We start from the raw sequence: 19451 nt of genomic DNA on the forward strand, positions 1-19451 counted from the left end.
CAATATTTCTATGCACAGGGGTATAGTTTAATGGCATGGAAACCCAACTGCTATGTGGGGATAGCAGATTGTTTTTTTTTTTTAAATTTATGTTAATGTAAATTTGTGTGTATTTGTCAATGTAATGTGTTTTCTAAAGGACTTGGTGTTAGAGGAGGTGACGTAAAAACAATGTAACCAAATATGGTTAGATTCTGTACAATTAATGTGCATGGTCTATTCTATCTCAGTTTTTGTATAGGGAAACAAAATGATATACCGTATATACTCGAGTATAAGCCGAGTTTTTTAGCACATTTTTGTGCTAAAAAAACCCAACTCGGCTTATACTCGAGTCAATAGTCTGTTTTATGGCAATTTGCATTGCCATAATACAGACTGGGGGCTGTGGGGGCTGGCAGAGCGTTTACTTACCTGTCCTGCAGCTCCTGTCAGCTCTCTCCTCCTCCGCGCCGTCCGTTCAGCACCTCGGTCAGCTCCCAGTGTAAATCTCGTGAGAGCCGCGGCTCTCGCGAGACTTACAGTGGGAGCTGACAGAGGGAGCTGCACGGACGGCGCGGAGGAGGAGAGAGCTGACAGGAGCTGCAGGACAGGTAAGTTACAGCTCTGCCAGCCCCCCCTTCCCCCCACTGAACTACCAATGCTGGACCACCAGGGAAGGAGAGCCCCCCTCCCTGCCATATATCAAGCAGGGAGGGGGGACGAAAAAATAATAATTAGTAATAAAAAAAAATCATAATTCAATAATAAATAATAATACAAAAATAATAATTAAATTAAATAAATAAAAATAATAATAAAACAAAAATTAAAATAATAAAAAAAAATAAAAAAAAATTGCCCACCCCCACCAAGGCTCTGCACCACACACACACTGCATTCATACACACACACTGCATTCATACACACACACTGCACTCATACACACACTGCACTCATACACACACGCTGCACTCACACACACGCTGCACTCATACACACACGCTGCACTCATACACACACGCTGCACTCATACACACACTGCATTCATACACACACTGCATTCATACACACACACACTGCATTCATACACACACTGCACTCATACACACACTGCACTCATACACACACTGCATTCATACACACACTGCACTCATACACACACGCTGCACTCATACACACGCTGCACTCATACACACGCTGCACTCATACACACGCTGCACTCATACACACACGCTGCACTCATACACACACGCTGCACTCATACACACACGCTGCACTCATACACACACTGCACTCATACACACACTGCACTCATACACACACGCTGCACTCATACACACACGCTGCACTCATACACACACGCTGCACTCATACACACACGCTGCACTCATACACACACGCTGCACTCATACACACACACACTGCATTCATACACACACACTGCATTCATTATACACACACTGTAAATAAATATTCAATTAATATATTTTTCTTAGGATCTAATTTTATTTAGAAATTTACCAGTAGCTGCTGCATTTCTCACCCTAGTCTTATACTCGAGTCAATAAGTTTTCCCATTTTTTGGGGGTAAAATTAGGGGCCTTGGCTTATATTCGGGTCGGCTTATACTCGAGTATATACGGTATGTTGTTTGCAAGAGACACACTGGAGACAAATTGACAAACTAAATGTGAAAACCTATAGGTATTCGTTAATTTTTACCTCCTCGCTTTCTAACAAAATAAATAAAAGAGTAGCAATATTGGTAGCCAGGGAGATAGAGATCCAACTTAAATTTCAGGAGATTGATACAGACGGTAGATTTATAATTTTAGTAGGAGAGATTAACGGTACAACCCTGGTAAATATTTATGCTCCAAATAAACGCCCACACAAATGTATTTAATCAATTTTCAATAAAATAGAGAAAGTAAAACAAGGTAGTTTATTATGGTTTGGAGACTTCAATTGTATTCTTTACCCACAGCTGGATAAAAAGACCGATTTAAGTAAAACTATAGATAGGAATGTCTTAAAAGAGGAAAAAAAAAATCAGTGATATACTAGAAAGAAATTCTCTATATGATATATGGAAAATATATTGTGTAGAGGAAAGATACTATACATGTTTCTCGAAGACACATCACTCCTATTCTAGAATAGACCTTATTATAGGAGATGTGGGGCTAAGAAACCAAGTCAAGCATGTAAAGATTCAAGTTTTAACTTTGACCGACGCAGTGATATTCAATCTAAAATAGAATGTAACTAGGATAAAAAGAGATTGGAGGTTAAATATTTTTTTTATTGAAAACCCCCAAAAATAAAGATTATATAAAAAAGATGTCAGAACTTTATTTGAAAGAAAATCTGTCTCCGGAAATCTCTCTTTTTCCATGACTTGACAGCATACAAGAGTGTAATTCGTGGTTATTTGATGAAATTGGGAGCCCAAGCGAAAAAGACAGGCAGAACTTAAGACCTCTGATATATATCCAATTATTTATTTTGAAGAGAGAAAATAAACAAAGGCCCAAAAGAGACCTATCTGATAAAATTTCTGAGCTCGAAAAAAGAGTGAATAACCAGTTAATAGATAAAGCAAATTGTAATCTAGATGCAATAAATTCAGTAAGATACTATAAAGGTAATACAGCAAACAGAATGTTATCCAATAAGTTACAAAATAAAAGGGCAGATTTAAAGATTAAAAAAATAATTTGAGGGGGAGACATTTCTTTCCCCAGAAGGAATATGCTCGGCATTTAGCAGATACTATCAGGTTTTATACTCACTACCAGTAGGGACTAATTGTATAGAAATCTCTAAGTATTTTAGGGATAAAATATTCCCAAAGCCAACTATAGAGGCACTAGAGGAGATTAATAAAGCTTTCTCTATCCAAGAGGTAGTTAAAATGATTGACAAGCTTAAAACTAAAAAATCACCGGGCCCCGATGGCTTTGATGCATTTTTTTACAAAACATTCAAAAATGAATTGGCGCCCCATTTAATGGAAATATTTAACGAGATAGCAGAGAAAGGTGAATTCCCAGAGGAAATGTTAAAAGGAAATAGCATCCCGATATTAAAAGTGGGAAAAAAGCCTACTGTACTAACTAGTTATAGGCCTATATCTGTGTTAAACATTGACTCTAAAATCTATGCAGGCATAATTTCGGAAAGTCTCAAACCCATAATGGAAAGACCTATCCATATAGATCAGGTAGGCTTTATCACTGGGACATCTTCATCAAATCATATTAGAAGCCTGCTGGGTCTATATGAAGATGCTGATAGGAGACAGATAGTGACACTGTCACTTGCTGCCGAAAAGGCCTTTGAGAGGGTCAACTGGGATAATACGAGTGAGGCCCTCAAAGCATTTGGAATTTAGGGAATAATATATCAAGCAATAATGGCACTCTATCACCTAAGGGCAGAGTAATAGGCTCGGGAGTAAAATCAGAATGGTTCCGGTTTACAAACGGGACCAGGCAGGGGATGCCTGCTCTTCCCACTATTGTATATACTTTCGTTAGAGCCTTTAGCCATGGAAATTAAAGATAACCAGAGCACTAAAGGATATCGACTAACACATTTACAAAAAATCCAACTTCATGCTGATGATACTTTACTTATTGTTGAAGACCCTCTTAATTCAGTACAGGAAATTATGAAAATAAAAGAAGTATATTGTAAGGAAACCAAGTATAGTCAAACCTCTTTCGGTAGTTTCCTCCCGAAGTGCCAGAGTCTAGTATAGATAGACCTCCGTTCGATAGTTCCAAGGAACGAAATCCATACGAAATACAAATAGCTTCACAAGATAATTCCCTTAATAAAGCATACGAATTCCAAATAACAGCCAGAGTCCAGGATCAGGATACAAGTAGAACTGAGCTTTATTCACACACACAGCCTTTTATGCAGGTCCCCATGTAAGGGGACATCCCACAGGGAGGAGTAACATTTATCCAATCATGTACAGTAAAAATATAAAACACACCCAACACAAACATGTAATTCTCTCCCCTAGCCCTGGAGATAATCAGGTCTGATACAGTAGCAACCTAATTATCTCCAGGCAGAAAAACCACTAGTTTCCCCAGTTTCTGGAACACCCCTTTATACATGGGGTATCCCCACAAATCCTATGTCCCCTGATAGCCCCGATCTGGGTGACCAACATATTCAAATTTCACCCAGATCGGTTCAGGGGTTCTCAAAAACTCTGGAAGTCCTTTGTGACCGGGTCACCGTGGGTGGGATGCCCAAAATAGTTCCACAAGTTTGGGTGGTTTTGCCGGTCACCTTAGAAAAGGGAGAAAAACGAATAAAAGTACTGAATGGATTCCCCTGGCTCCTAGCAGCGATTGTTCCCCTCATTCGTATGCACAACTGTACCGAATAGCGATCTTCTAGCTAATCGGTACATATAGTTCCAGCGTTCGTATGATTGAGACCGGTGTTCGGGAAGTCGAGTGTCCGATTTTAGTTCCAGACACTCGACGACCAAGTCCCGCTGCCTTTGTTTGACTGAAAAAAAGATGGCCGCGGTTTTCTCTGCCACGTGGCGTTCGGCAGTACGAACGCTGGCCGCACACGTAGAGGGTGAAAGTGATGCCGGCTTTGAAGTTAAGTGAGCCAGGGGTGGTCTTTGTTCGGCAGTTCCATCTGCCGATTGAAAACATACAGAAATAGCAAGAAACATGCAGAAATACCAAATAACAGAGTCATTTCTTCACATATATAGCAAAGTATCAAATTATAAGTTGTACTTAGGGAAAACTGTAGCAATGGTAAGAAAATAGGAAAATGGGTTATAAGGGAAATAATGGAGATAAAACAAATTGACAAAATATGGTGCAGTATATAAGGATAATTGGAGTGGTTAGAAGGTATATGTGTATCACATTCACATGACATAGAGCCTAGGAAGGATAGGCTCAGGTCACAATTGCAGGGGTATTTATAGATAATACCAAACTTCTTCTATATGAGGACCCAGGTGAAAGAAAAAGATGGAACAAATGCTCCAAGTGTATTATCCTCAATGCATAAACATTCATTAAAATAATGCAGGTAACTGCTCACCTTTTAGAGAGCCAAATAAGCTGGGCTCCCAGTGTGGGCACTCTTCTTTAAAAGCAGGAAAATGCAAGAACTCACAGGACTTTTAAAGGCTAAAACAATTTATTCAAACCAAAAATATTTAAAAACAGAAACAAATAAAAGTAAACCAAATACCACAGGGCAGTAGTCCCAAAGTATATCCTGATTGCCCGACACGCATTTCACCTTGTTCAAAGGCTTTCTCAATCGGATTCCTGCTTCTCACGTGTTGTCCATGTATATACCGGGAGATCCTCCTGTGATTGGTCGTCATGCCCTGTAATCAACCAATCATTCAATCGGTATGCAGAGGTGTGTTTCCGCTCAGCTGACAGTAGTTCCCCTCTTTTGCGTATGTGAAAGTGACGTATCGGAGTCTTTGTAACGTCACCTCTGGTTCAGTCAAGATCACCATTTTCAATGTGGGCATTGCCCTGTTCATTCGTGCAAAGGAGTAACGTAACGGATAGTCCAGAATTTATGTTACTTAGTTGCAGTTAATTTGGCTGTACCATATTGCAGTACAGTTAATTATATAAAATAAATAAAAGAAAGGGGAATATCAGTAGAATATATTCCTCATTAAAATACACTCTTAATAAAAAATGCACTCCTGACTTCACTTGTACTAGTTTAAAGTATAAATGGAATATCTCTTAAAATTTCAATAAGTCAAATATAACAAATTAATATGATATTGGGATAGTACTAAGTTGATTTATAACTATTAACAGGAAGTCAAGAGTGTACTTCATAACTAACCCAACACCTTAAAAAAAACATACAAAAGAATATTAAAAAGTGTATAAAAATATTTATTTACCATTCTACTAAAAAATAACTACAAAAAGTGACAGAGTTCAAAGTCGTTATTTAAACCCTTTGGATGTAAGGTGTCTAGATTAAAGATCCATTTCATCTCAGATTGTCCCATTTTTCTAATGATATCGTCACCCCTCAAATTTATTTTCACTTTTTGAATTTCTAAAAATTGTAGTGGGGTCACTATTCTGAAAAAAAATTAAGTGAAGGGATACACTGTGCTTAACAAAGCCATTCCTCAAGTTCCTAATGTGCTCTTGTATTCTCACCTGAAGGGGGCGAATGGTGCATCCTATATATATTAGTCAACATGGGCAAGTCATCATATATATTACTCTTCCAATGGCAAGTAATGATATCATCAATTTTAAAACTTTTTTTCTGATTGTTTGGGATGTGTGAATTCCTTAATAACCCTTTTTTTTTTTTAACTTGTTGTGTTCCTACAGGCCCCACAGATACCACAACCATAAAAACCTTTAAATTCATTGAATGGATTCTGTGTATCTGTCCTTATATTTGTGCGATTGTTTGTAAGGTTGTTTTGCAAATTGGGTACACCTCTATAAATTATTTTAAGTCTATCAGGTAAAATGGCATTAAGTGCGTCGTCATTTTTTAAATATTGGCCAATGTTTAGAGAGTTTTTCTCACTTGTTCTGACTATTAATATCGCATATAATAGATATCTGGCTTTAGTTGGAGGTTATTGTTTTTTCTTTATAATTCAAAAGGGTGTCTCTATCTCTAAGCATTACTTCTCTGTATGCAGTATTTAAAAGTTCTCTATTATAGCCTTTGTCTGAAAAATTTTTATGATTTTTTTGTCCCTGATCTTGATATTTGTTGGTATCCATACAATTTTGTTTCCTTCTTAATAAATGGGCTTTTGGTGCATTTACGAGTCCGGGAGAATAGTGACAGCTGTTTTCTTGGATGTAACTGTTTACATCAACTTTCTTAAATAAAGTGCTAGTTTTAATGTTGTTTTCCTCTATATAAATATTCAGGTCTAAAAATTCTACTGAACTTTTACTGCAATTCTTCGTAAGTTTTATGCCACAGTCATTTTTCCTAAGGTGTGTAAAGAAAAGTTCTAGGGATTCACTTTCCAAATAAAGAAAATGTCATATATGTATCGGCGATAGGTCACCAGGTTTGCAACCCATCTTTGGGTAAACCTAAAATAATTTATCGAGGTGTACCCAATTTGCAAAACAACCTTACAAACAATCAGACAAATATAAGGACAGATACACAGAATCCATTCCATATCTGTGGGACATGTATGAACACAAGAAGTTAAAAACGGGTTATTAAGGAATTTACACATCCCAAAAATCAGAAAAAAAGTTTTAAAATTGATGATATCATTACTCGCCATTCAAAGAGAGTAATCTATATGATGACTTGCCCATGTGGTCTAATATATATAGGACGTACCATTCGCCCCCTTCAGGTGAGGATACAAGAGAATACAAATAAACTGCCACTATTTGAAGTGGTGTATTTTTCCACTCAGAGCACTCCACATTTGTTTATCTTCCAATGTAGAATGGATATAGACATAATGTCATATATTAACAAAGACAACAACCAGTATTCTCTTTGGAATAATTTGCTCAAGGAAATAGGTGAAGAACGGTAAAGGGAGAGAACAAATGAGCCAATACCTATGACTATATTTGAAAGTCACTTTGTATACATAAGGAAGTCACTTATAGATTCTCTAACACCAAGTTCTATATTGGTATTTATTTATGTATTTGTATACATGTTTGTAATGTAAGGGTATGTCATAAACTATGTAAGCTTTTTTTTATAATAAAGATATGTGTTATGTTTTTGCTAACATGGTTAAAAAAGAAAAGCAACATAAAGATTAAATATTAAAAAAATAGAAAATATAACACTAAAGATGAAATGTTAAAAAAATGTTTTTAATTTTCTTTACACATATGTTAATATGTTTTAATTGATTATCTTTAGTTTCCCTAGACTACAATTATTCTCCTCTAGGCATACTATGTGAAGATTTCAGACCCATTTAAATGTATATGTCACAAATCACTGCTAAACTAAAGTATACATAGAGAACTATTTATCAGGTTAAGCATTTCCTTACAGTTTTAGAGAGAGTTTGAGAGAGACAGGGAATTAAACCCCATTCCACACAGCTGTGTTTTAGTCTTGTATGTATTTGCAAGGCTTATTGGCAGGAATAAGCCTGTAATGATGGACATGGTCTCTGCACTATCCCCCATACTGCTGGTGGTAAAGGTTCTGTTTAAGACATTATGGCTGCACTGTACATTCCACATTCATATTTTTACAGGGATTAGCATGGTATAACTTTTCTGTTTATTGTTGGCATTGCGACTCCATAATGCAATCTGATTTTTTTATAGGCATTCATCCTTTCTGGATATAGGTACATCTACTAAATGCTTTTTTGTTTGAGAAGGGTAGGGACACAACTCAAGAAACCAAAATGTGTTCAGTGGAAACTTTGTAGTTAGCAAGAAGTACAGTCCTGCCAACCACAATGTAATGAATGCCAGGACAAGTAATGTGTAAATACCCTTCCATTTCTAGGCAGGTGTAATGTTTGCTCCTGTAAATGGACTAAAACGACCAGAATTATTTGTTGTGTGGCAAATTTGCTTATTGTTTTATTATACCTACATCCTAAAACCTCAGGGAATAAGCAAACTGTTCTTGGTAAATGACCTTAGCATCCAACACTGCAGGTTTCTGGAAAATGGATGACATTCTGAACATCAAAATGTGACATTGGGAGAGCAATAGTAGAAGTCCTACATTCTCATCTAAGGCAGATTTAGTAGTTTGTAAATTGAATGGAGCATCATTTGCTCTGCCAAAGTATCCTTGATAGCACTTCCTACTTCTTGAAGCTTTCAGCATATCTTACTATTACACATATAAGGTTAGGTGTTCAGCATTGTGTGCTATTAGGTTTAGATTTTGCAGGTTATAGTTTTTAGAATATGTATGGCCTCACTTTCCATTTAAATTATAACTAAATGGGGGGCAAGCTGTGCAACTAACCAGCTTTATAACTGTAAATATGCCACGACTGCCACCTAACTTTTGAGAAATAATTGTACAGATGCATTGCGAACCCCCTTAAAGAGAGATGGGGCTCAAACATTGCAAAATAGCTCAATCAGAGGTCTCCTGCTGACCTTATATTAGTTGGTCCTTTGATAGGCCACAACAGCAGGCCCAGGGTAAAAGACCACGCACAGGGCTCCAGTGATTCTCACATCTCCCAAGACGAAGAGAAACCTAATGCCTAGCAGGCCCAGAGTGGAGTGTACATGAGGACCGACACCGGAGTCTAGGTGCAGTGTCCCAGGTCTCTTGACCTTGAGCAGGTAATTATTGCAGTTTTTAAGAATCCACAATATTTATCTTTAATTTCATCTGTACCAGGGACATCAGTGCTGGACCCAGTTAAGTAACAGAAGAGGTTTTTAACCCCTCCTGCACCACGGGGGTGGTGGCCTTGATGGAGGGGGAAGCTATAGTGCCAGGAAAACTAGTTTGTTTTCCTGGCAGTAAAGTTTCTCTTTAATGCTGTTGTGGGGTATCAAGCTTCTTGTTACTACTTGCGCAACATAAAGATTGTGAAAAAAAATTATAACTTAATAGGACTGATCTTTCCTATGAAAGATTCATTATTTTCTATATGTAATATTTTGATTTTGTTTTATATATTTTATCCAAATGTAACAAAAAATATGAAATCACATTTAATATGAAAAAATAAAGATAAAAGCTTATCCAACATTGTTAAATGTTGTAAATATTTAATCCTAGTGATATGTCAAATACAAACAAAAGTTTAAGTATACCAAATGTTATGTATAAATTATAGCTCGAAGGACCTATATTCCATATTACCCTCCTAGCAGAACACACCTGAATCTTGTTACCATTCCCTGTAATCTATATACCCTAAAATTTCAGGTTATATCTTCTAATCTCTCATCAAAAGTCCACAGGTGTACAACACATGTGTGCTTCCTTCAAAAAAAAAAAAAAGCTTCTTTGTTTTTAATAAGTGCATTGAAATGATTGATGGCAAACTTGAGCCACATTGATAGCTTCAAAGTAAAAAGAAAGAGTTACAATTGCAATTCCACAATTTTATTTTTTCCTCAGGTTTCACTGGTATATAATTTATGTTTGTTATAAGCATATTTAACCAGAAATGGTTGCTCAATCAAAGTGTCATTGTATTAAATTTATGATGATTATATGTTGGGTTCAAGAAGTGTTTAAATATAAAATTGTATAGCACTGCAAAATATGTTGGCACTATATAAACACTAATAATAATAATATAAGATAAAGGTATTTGCTGCTGCTGTTGCATTGTCAGTTACAGAACTTTTAAGAGAATAATGTAAGCAACAATCATCTACACTCAAGTGCCATCTTTACAATAGTAGTAGGCCTTCCAGTCCTTTAGTAACTTGTTTTTAATTGTGCTGAAAAATCTTGTTTACAAATTGTGTTTTAATGCATGATTACCCTTGCTTAATTTTAGATCTTTTTCAATCCAACTCCCATCAAACTAGCATTTGATCGCCACGTCTTAAATGTCTGTTTATAGTTTACATGAGTACATTTTACACTGCCCCAAACCACCTTTTGTTCTAATGATAAATATATAGTCCATATGTACTAATTCAAAATAACTTTATGAACCTATCAATAGATATTAAAGTCTGGGTATCATTGTGTCCCCATGTTATTGTAACATGCAAACAGAGTTGACTTAAGAACTCTAGGGAAATCTTAGTGAAATGACAAGGGATGGACACATTTCAACAGAGTTTGGTAAAGTACTGTTTCTCCAAATGTTTATGCCATCAATCGTGTCTTCAGCCTATAAATTGTATATCGTCATATTAATGTGTTACAAACCAATCCTGAGATAGCCCAAGTTATCCAGTATTTATCACTATCACCATTTCAAAAATAAAGAAGTTATCACTACATTATTGTATTCATATGTTGTAGGAATCTGTTATAGATACAGACATCCATGTAATTGTACATGTAATGCTGAATCTATATAAACATATTATCATACAAACCGTTAATTGTAGCGGTACTTACCCTCTCCAGGGGCCGGCCGGGGTCCTCTCTTCTCGCCGCGCGCGGTCCTGCTCCTGCACGAGCCGCGCGCGGCTCAGCCAACGATAAGATCAGTCAGGCGGGCAGTGACTGCGAGAAGCGGTCACGTGTCCCGCCCGACACTAAGAGCGCGCCGCGCGTCTCGGGCGCGCTCTTAAAGGGACAGTGGGAGACTAAATTAGAATCAGTCTCCCATTGGCCCCTGTCATGCCACGTTCCCCATACACTCACGTTTTGGGGGCGTGGATATGACAAGGGCCAATCAAAGTGAACATTAGGGTATTTATACTCACCTGTTTCCTTTGCTCCTTGCCCTATCGTGGTTTCTGTCCAGTTCCCTTTAGTGCTTGTATCGTTCAGTTGGTTTTTTGGTGCTTGACCTTGGCTTTGTTCCTGACTCCGCTCTCTCCTTATCCTTGCTTGTTTATCCGCTGTTTTGTCCTCTGTGTACCAGTCCTCGGCTTGTTCTACGTTACGCTGTCTCTCAGTTCCCTTGACCTCGGCTTGTTCTAGACTCTGTCTTTCTTACTCGTCCTAGTCCGGCCATTCTAAGGTCCGGTAAGACGAACCCTGGTTTCTTGTCTCTTGGCTATATGAACTATTCCTGCGTGTTGGGGTATATTACCGTGACATTAATAGACTTGGAGATTCACTTAGTTGCAAATTGTAGTAGTCGAAATTGGGCCAATCAGATGGTCGCATAAATTAAATTCAAGAACTTCGAAACTATTTAAAACCAAATCATGAACCAAACAAAGGATGGATATGTTAGTTTTAATTGAAGTGATGCAGAAAATGAATATTTGATGGGAAAAAAAGATGATTGATAGCTAAGGGACAGCCATCACATGTTCATTTTCTTCACAGAGAAGTGACCAAGAGAAGGAAAAAAAGGAGGAGCGGTAAAAAAAAAAATCTGTATTTATATATTTATTGACTTTATATTTAAAACCTATGTAGTATAAAAATATTTAACTATATTTTTTAACTGGATAGAAGAAATTAGATTTCTAGCGCTTGTGCAATGGCTGCTCAGACTCCCCAAACCAGAGTCTCTTCCTTCTGGCTGTAGATAAATATAAAAAAGGTGATGTAGGGAAGCAGTGCCTCAGGCCTGTCAGCGGTGGGCAGCAATTACCAGTTGCTGGGGAACTTTCTTTCAGTGCGTTGTATTTCAGTACATCAAATTGAAGTATGAGATCCTCCAGGTAAAATCTTCTGTGATAAAATCAGGAAGGTCCCAATAAAGTGAAAACTAGTTTTATTAGTAAACAAAATTTAAAAAATAATAATATAAATGTAAAACACCAATCAAGCACTAACTCGTTTCGCCCACTACTAGGCATTTTCAAAGTCTTTTAGTAGTGGACGAAACGCGTTAGTGAATTGGAAATTCACTTTAAATTCACTTTAAATTATCACTGTAGTAAAAACCTTGTGATTTTGTTGCATATATGTAAAATATGTTTATTTTAAATAGAAATAAACATCTCAAAGCATTTAAATCAACACATGGAAAAAAATAGAAAAATATGCATTATGGAATATATCTGTTTATACATCTTTCGTTATGAAACCTTCACTTTTGTCACTCTACTCATGCCCCCGTTTACTCCCAATTTTGTCAGGATGACCATACTCCCTTTCTCACACTTTTGTAGCTATGGCTATACCTCCCCCTTGGGTTCCCTTCCCTCTCATCTATAACTCCCTGCTACACCGCCTTGTCCTACTTACCATGCTCTGGCATGACTCATATGCTGGGTGTTATGTGCAAGGGGCAAAGTATAATTACAAGTTATATCCGCTCTGTATTGACAAACAGCCACAGCACCAAACAGTCCTGAGAGTGATTGCTTCTAGGTCAGTGACTCCCATGCTGGTTTGCTGGGCTACGTTATTAAAATTAAATGGCTGTGCTGACTTCAGTACTCATTATCTCTATTGGTAAGTTTATTTTGCCCACAGCAAGAATAAAATATTTTGTATCACAGTAATTGCTTTTTCCATATGTTAATGTATTTTGTTATTTCTATTTTCCCTTTTTAATATGAAACTTTTGGAATTGTGTCCTTTGGATCTGTGGCTGATACTACTTTTCTATGAGTAGAAGTATACATTTTGCTTTGTATTGTCCCTGAACATGTGGGCTTTGTTATCCATTACATTTTTATGTAAATGTATTTTTGTTCAAATATGTTTTACCAAAACCGATATTTATTTTTCAATAAAAAGTGAAGCTCATCTAGTCTGGTTGTACTTTGTGTGGAAGCAATTAGATTTATTTTATATGCAAATTTATATATAAATACATTACAAGAAGTGTAAAATGACAGGAGATATGAAACTAAACTAAACCCTTCACTAACAGAGAGGTGGGGATGTGTTTTGATATATCCCGGGCTTTTTATGTTATGTCCCCTCTGCTATACCCATAAACACTGTACTTCTGATACTCTCAAAGACTAGCTGAATGAAAGCATAGCCTGAGACACACACAACCCATAAAACCAGGTATTCATTGGGATTCTACCATGCTACCTAACTATTATAGACAAGAGCAGCAAAGTTCTGTTCCCCAGCACCCCTTCCTAGCAGTGACCTGAGGGTATCACCATCTCCCTCTAAGTAGCTTAGAGGAGCACTGTGAAACTGATCTTTATCTTAATAATAGGCGGCTTGCGGCTGCTTTGAAAAGAAACTGACTGATGTAAAAATGAAAAGAAAAAACACAAATATCCACCTGCTCCCTCTTTGGACTGTGCAGATCTAGAGCAAAAGATCCCCACAACAGAGGTTTATGTCCCTAAAGACCCTCCTAATAGCAACTATGGACATCTAGGCCATGACAATAATGACACGACTATGGTTTGTGTGCCAGTTCCAGCTCACAGAGGGTTCCAAAAATCATTCTCAGTGTCTACCTACATGATAGTCATTCTGCATTTCCAGAGTAACCACTACCTCACATACCTGTCTCTTGCTCTCTCCTAAAGGGCAGCACTTTACTCTCTCCTCCAGCTCTGCTTTACTCCCAGCTTATTTGATTGCTATTTCCTGTCCTATTGTGTTTTATACCCCACCTCCTATAGACTGTAAGCTCGTTTGAGCAGGGCCCTCTTCAACCTATCGTTCCTGTAAGTTTTCTTGTAATTGTCCTACTTATAGTTAAATCCCCCCTTCTTTTAATATTGTAAAGCGCTACGGAATCTGTACATCTGCTACATAAATGGCAATAATAATAATAATAATACATTTAGATTGTAAGCTCACTTGGGCAGGGCCCTCTTCACCTAGTGTCCCCATATGTCAAACGCGTTTTGTTAGAACTAAATGTTCAAGTATTATTATTATTATTATTATTACTATTATTATTTTATTATTTATAAAGCGCCATCAGATTCCATAGCGCTGTACAATGGGTGAATGTGGGAGACATATAAAGGGATGCAGGGATGAAACAATAAGTAAAGCTAATTAAAATGAAAGGAGTATGGTATGTGTGAGCTCAAATCAAGAGGGGAAACTTACAGAGAAATAGTGTTGGAAAGATAGAGAGGAGCAGATATATAGATGGGAGATATATATTAACTGATATGGATGATATGGGATTTAAATGCAGGAAGAAAAGGTGGTATAACTCAAATGGAGAGAAGCAGGTTCTATATTGGGGTATGTAAATATTTAAGTGTCAATAAAAGAGGAGTGAGCAAAGGCGAGTAAATGAAAATGGCCCTGGGGGATTTTTGTTATCTTACTTATCCATTATTAATCTAGAGTAAATAAGATCACAAACGCTTCAAATATTGATCTTAAAGTAATCCCTAGAATGTATTATTATAGATAACACAGTGCTTTGCGCAACTTTAACTCTTTAAGAATCCAAGGTCAGGCATCATGGCATATAGGTAATTTGGCAGTTACAAAGACATGCGGTGTATGAAAAGAGTGAAAAATATATATATGTATTTTAACATTCCCGTCTCATTTTGCAAAGTAACAAAATCAGTGTGGTCCACTGGAAAGAGTCAGGAGAATTTTATAAGCAAATACATGGAATAGAGGAGAACAAATCTGCTGCGTCTTTGTTTACTATAAGATAACTTTATTTATTTTAATTGTAATATTTACTCTAGAAAATTGCTTGCACACAAAAGTCTTACAAATCATGACTTCAGTTTTAGTCATTTTGACACAGCTTTTCCATTGCTTCAGTATCCATAAATAAAATGATTATCTTTGTAGAACATTTCTTTCTAGTGCCACACATTTTTCTTGGTTAAGAAAAGGATTGTCTCATCTCAGCGTGGCTGAAAATAGTCTAAACTTCTTAATGGGAGAAAACACCTGCAGCTTGGGGATGTTGTCTAAACCTTCCCTTCACGAGTCGTACATCCCTAGCTATCACTAATTTAACCCTTAACTTGCAGCAGTTAAGGTAGCAAAGGGAAACAACTAAAAGGAAACACAAATAAATACACTTAACCCCTTAAGGACCAAACTTCTGGAATAAAAGGGAATCATGACATGTCACACATGTCATGTGTCCTTAAGGGGTTAAAGGAGCACTAAAGAGTAAGGAAAACAAACCTGTATTCCTAATGATTTAATTTCCCTGTCCCTAGTTAGATAGATCCCTCTCCCCTGTGTGTGCAAAAAAAACACCACCCGTGACACCATGCAGGAGGCATAGCATTCTCCATGGTGGTCCATGATGGCTGTTATACATTGCAGTGTTTGAACTGCTGTATTAGTCTCGCTAGTCTTCTAAGTCTAACATCCTAACCTCTATACACCCACACTGCATCCACTATACACACACTGCATTCACTATACACATTCACTCCCATAAACACACTTAATCTCCTACACACACTGGATTCCATAAACACAAAAACCACATTCCCTAAACACACACGACACACACATGACATCCCATACATCCCCTACATCCCCTACAAACACACACTACATTCACTACTACTAAAATCTTAACCCCTATACACCCACACTGCATCCACTATACACACATTCGCTCCCACAAACATACAACATCCACTACACACAATGGAGTCCATAAACACGTACACTTAACTGATACACATTACATCCCTTACAAACACATGCTACATCCACTACCACAGTTCTAAGTGCCTGTGAGATGGTGGTGAAATGGGGCTGTAGGTGAACTGGGGAGCCGACCATGTGGGTGGAATTGGGGCAGGCCCCTGGGCCCAGGGCTTGAGCTATGTAAGGGGCCCCTAAATTTCTGATGGCAGCCCTGCTTTACCCTGTAGCCGGTGAGGTGGAGTATAATAAAGGTATACATGGCAGAAAGGATTAATATAGTGTTATTCAAAGAGGCTGTGTCTGAATAGTGAGAGCTTGGGGCTGTGAGCACTGTGGTTTTCAACATATACTTTGTATTTTAATTGTTTGTAGTAGTATTTTATTTAGTGTTTCTTCTAGTAAGTGTTATTTATATGCACACTGATTCTACTATGCACCCATATACTGTACACACTGCATCCTCAATACACACATATACTGTATCCCATACACAGGAACACTGCATCCACTTTACACACACACACGCACACACACCACATTCCTTACACACAACACATGGAATCAGCAGGCAGACTCAGGGCCATGGGCTACATCATTATTCAATGAGGTTGTACCTGCACAGTAAAGGTACAGCGCTGTTGTTTTCAGCATGTCCTTTGCTTTTATTGTTTTTGCAGTAGCCTTTTATTTATTATTGTCTCTAGTAAGTGTTATTTGTTGCCTAATAAAACCATCAGACGTATGGGGATTACTTTGCATTATAAGTCAATTTTAATACAACATATATAATTGTACTCTACAGGTATCGCTTATTTGAATGGGATGTGCAGTGATAAAAGGAAATGTATCATCGCAGAGGATAATGGTCTGAATCTTGCATTTACTATTGCACATGAGATGGGTCACAAGTAAGTTTTGTTTCTAAGAAATATGTGCATTAACAAAAAATTATTTAATATAATTATTGATAACTCAACGACATTCTCCAATTTATATATATTTCTAGCTGGACTATTTAACTTGTCAAGATTTTCTTATCAGTTATATTGTTATATCAGTTGTGCTTTTGTTACTGTTCTATATTTTATTTAGAATGTTTTGTGTTTTTTGTTTAGTTTTTACTGTGGTATTACTGTGGCTTTAATAGAAAACAGTAACAGGGAGCGTTATCCAGACTTTATAGGTGAACAATTAAAGTTGCTACAAATTGGGAAGGATTTATGGGGCAGTTTAAACAACACTCACTACATCCCCCTCTCCTCCATAGTACCCCAGAGGGCAAAGTTTCAAGCACGTGTCCATCTGTCCACTATATACAGAATTTTAAACTAAGGCCTGCTAATAAAATAGAAATGTAACATAAAAATCCCAATTTCTTGAAACCTCTGTGAATGTGAAAATTTATAGAACATTTTCTGTTATTTCAGACAGGGGTGGCCAGAAAGAAAATCTACAAATGTTGTAGGACTAAAAGGTGCAAAAACTTTGGATTTTTCTTTAGACTTTCCCTGATATAAGTGTATCTAATGGTCGTTATTCTAAGTAAACCAACTATGATGCTTCAATTTATCTATGGTTAGTTGATACTGGGTGATAAATAATTTACAGCAATTCTAGTGTTATGAAGCATTGGCTGAAAGCCGTTTTGGCAGCCGGATTTAGAGAAAATGCAAGTTTCACAAATCCATTACAATTGGCACTAACTTACTACGAGATGATCACAAACTCTTCTGGCAGTTGAATTCCTTCAAAGGTTTTTATAAGATAAAAATATTTTTTGTTGACTTGACAACCATTTGCTGTGAGCAAAGAATCTTTTTTGCCCACAGCTGTTTTTTTAAAATTAAGTTAATAGTATAATTCAACTATAATTTCTCACAAATACGTATGCTTAGTTTGTAAAATGCCTTATAATTTCACTATAAGTAATGCAAAAATGGGCATTGTGAATTAATCCACCAGGCTTACCTTATTCTACTATTTTTGTGTTTTGGACTTTACTCTAGAGAAGAAAAGGCGTTAATAACTAATGTACTGTCAAATTGCTTATTTAAAAATTTTGTTTTAATAATGACATTACACATTGATGCAAGAAAGACATTTTAGAAGGAAAGCGCACATGTACTAACTTTAAATTTCTTTCTTGACACTTTCTGTTAATTCCTTATAAAAAAGTTTGGTTTAAAAACATTAGCCTGAGACACATATAAAGCATTGTAAAACGAGATATAATCAAAAGGATTACTTCTGGATTGTGTCTTCAGGGACCAGTAATGTTCTGTGTTATAACAATCAGATCTAACATGAAATTAAGAATTCCTACTCAATCTCCCATTAAAAGTACTATGAGTGCACTACTTCGTGTTGGAGAAGTTATGTTTAATTAAATTATATTTTATTTTTCACCTGTACATCTGTATACAATGTTGAAACAATTCATTGTAGGGCTGCTATAACCAAAGTTCCCTGTTGTCTCTGTAAGTAGAGTTATCATCATTTATTCGGGTACTGAATAAAGAGAGGTGATCTCAACAAACAGAGAACGACTACTTCTCTGTGCTCAGTGCCTACATAGATGTTCATAATTCTACTTGTAGTAGACTTGTGCATTCGGATTCGCCTGTAATGCATTTCGTCCAAATTTAGGGTGTTTGTCTGGTCCGTATCTCCAAAGCGCCATAGGGACATGTAACCAAGCAAATGACTAGCGTGATGGCCAAACATGTTTCATTCGTTCAATTTGATATTCAGAGTTCAGTCAAACAAGAGATAATTATTGTGAAAACAGATGATTAGTCGCTAGGGAACAACAACATGATATTAATTGTATTCATAGATCAAGTGAAAACTAAACAGGAAAAAAACAAGGAGCAGTAAAAAAAATATATATAATGTAATTTATATATATATATATATATATATATATATATATATATATAAAATAAAAAAAAAATGTACTGCTCCTTTTTTCCCCTCTATTGGTTACTTTATATCACTTTTTGTTAACCAAATGATTGGACAGTGCTTCTATCAATGTACTGCAACATATATACACATGTGGGGGCTCTATTATTTATAACATAGGGGGACCTACCCATGTTGGCAGGTCGGGCCCTAATGTTTATAAAATGGATGGCATAGCGTCCCCTAACCAGGCCCCCACCTGCTGATAAGTGGTGGCCCTAATTCATTATAAAGTGTGATAGTGAACATGTTATTAACATTAGGGCCCCAACCCACATATTGTTAACATTGGGGCCAAGAGAGGGGACATTAGAACTACCTTTATTTAA

The 19451-nt window shown here is 36.8% G+C and overlaps 1 protein-coding gene across 1 annotated transcript in view; it reads left to right on the plus strand.

Annotated features, from left to right (window-relative positions):
- Positions 1-19451, plus strand: part of ADAMTS19 (ADAM metallopeptidase with thrombospondin type 1 motif 19) — a 227737-nt gene that overhangs the window by 113749 nt on the left and 94537 nt on the right. Inside the window, exon 8 of the mRNA XM_063456413.1 lies at positions 16961-17066. Coding sequence (XP_063312483.1) covers positions 16961-17066 — 106 coding nt within the window. The remainder of the gene's footprint in view (positions 1-16960; positions 17067-19451) is intronic.

The sequence above is a fragment of the Pelobates fuscus genome, chromosome 5 (assembly GCF_036172605.1).
Source record: "Pelobates fuscus isolate aPelFus1 chromosome 5, aPelFus1.pri, whole genome shotgun sequence".
Classification (NCBI taxonomy): domain Eukaryota; kingdom Metazoa; phylum Chordata; class Amphibia; order Anura; family Pelobatidae; genus Pelobates; species Pelobates fuscus.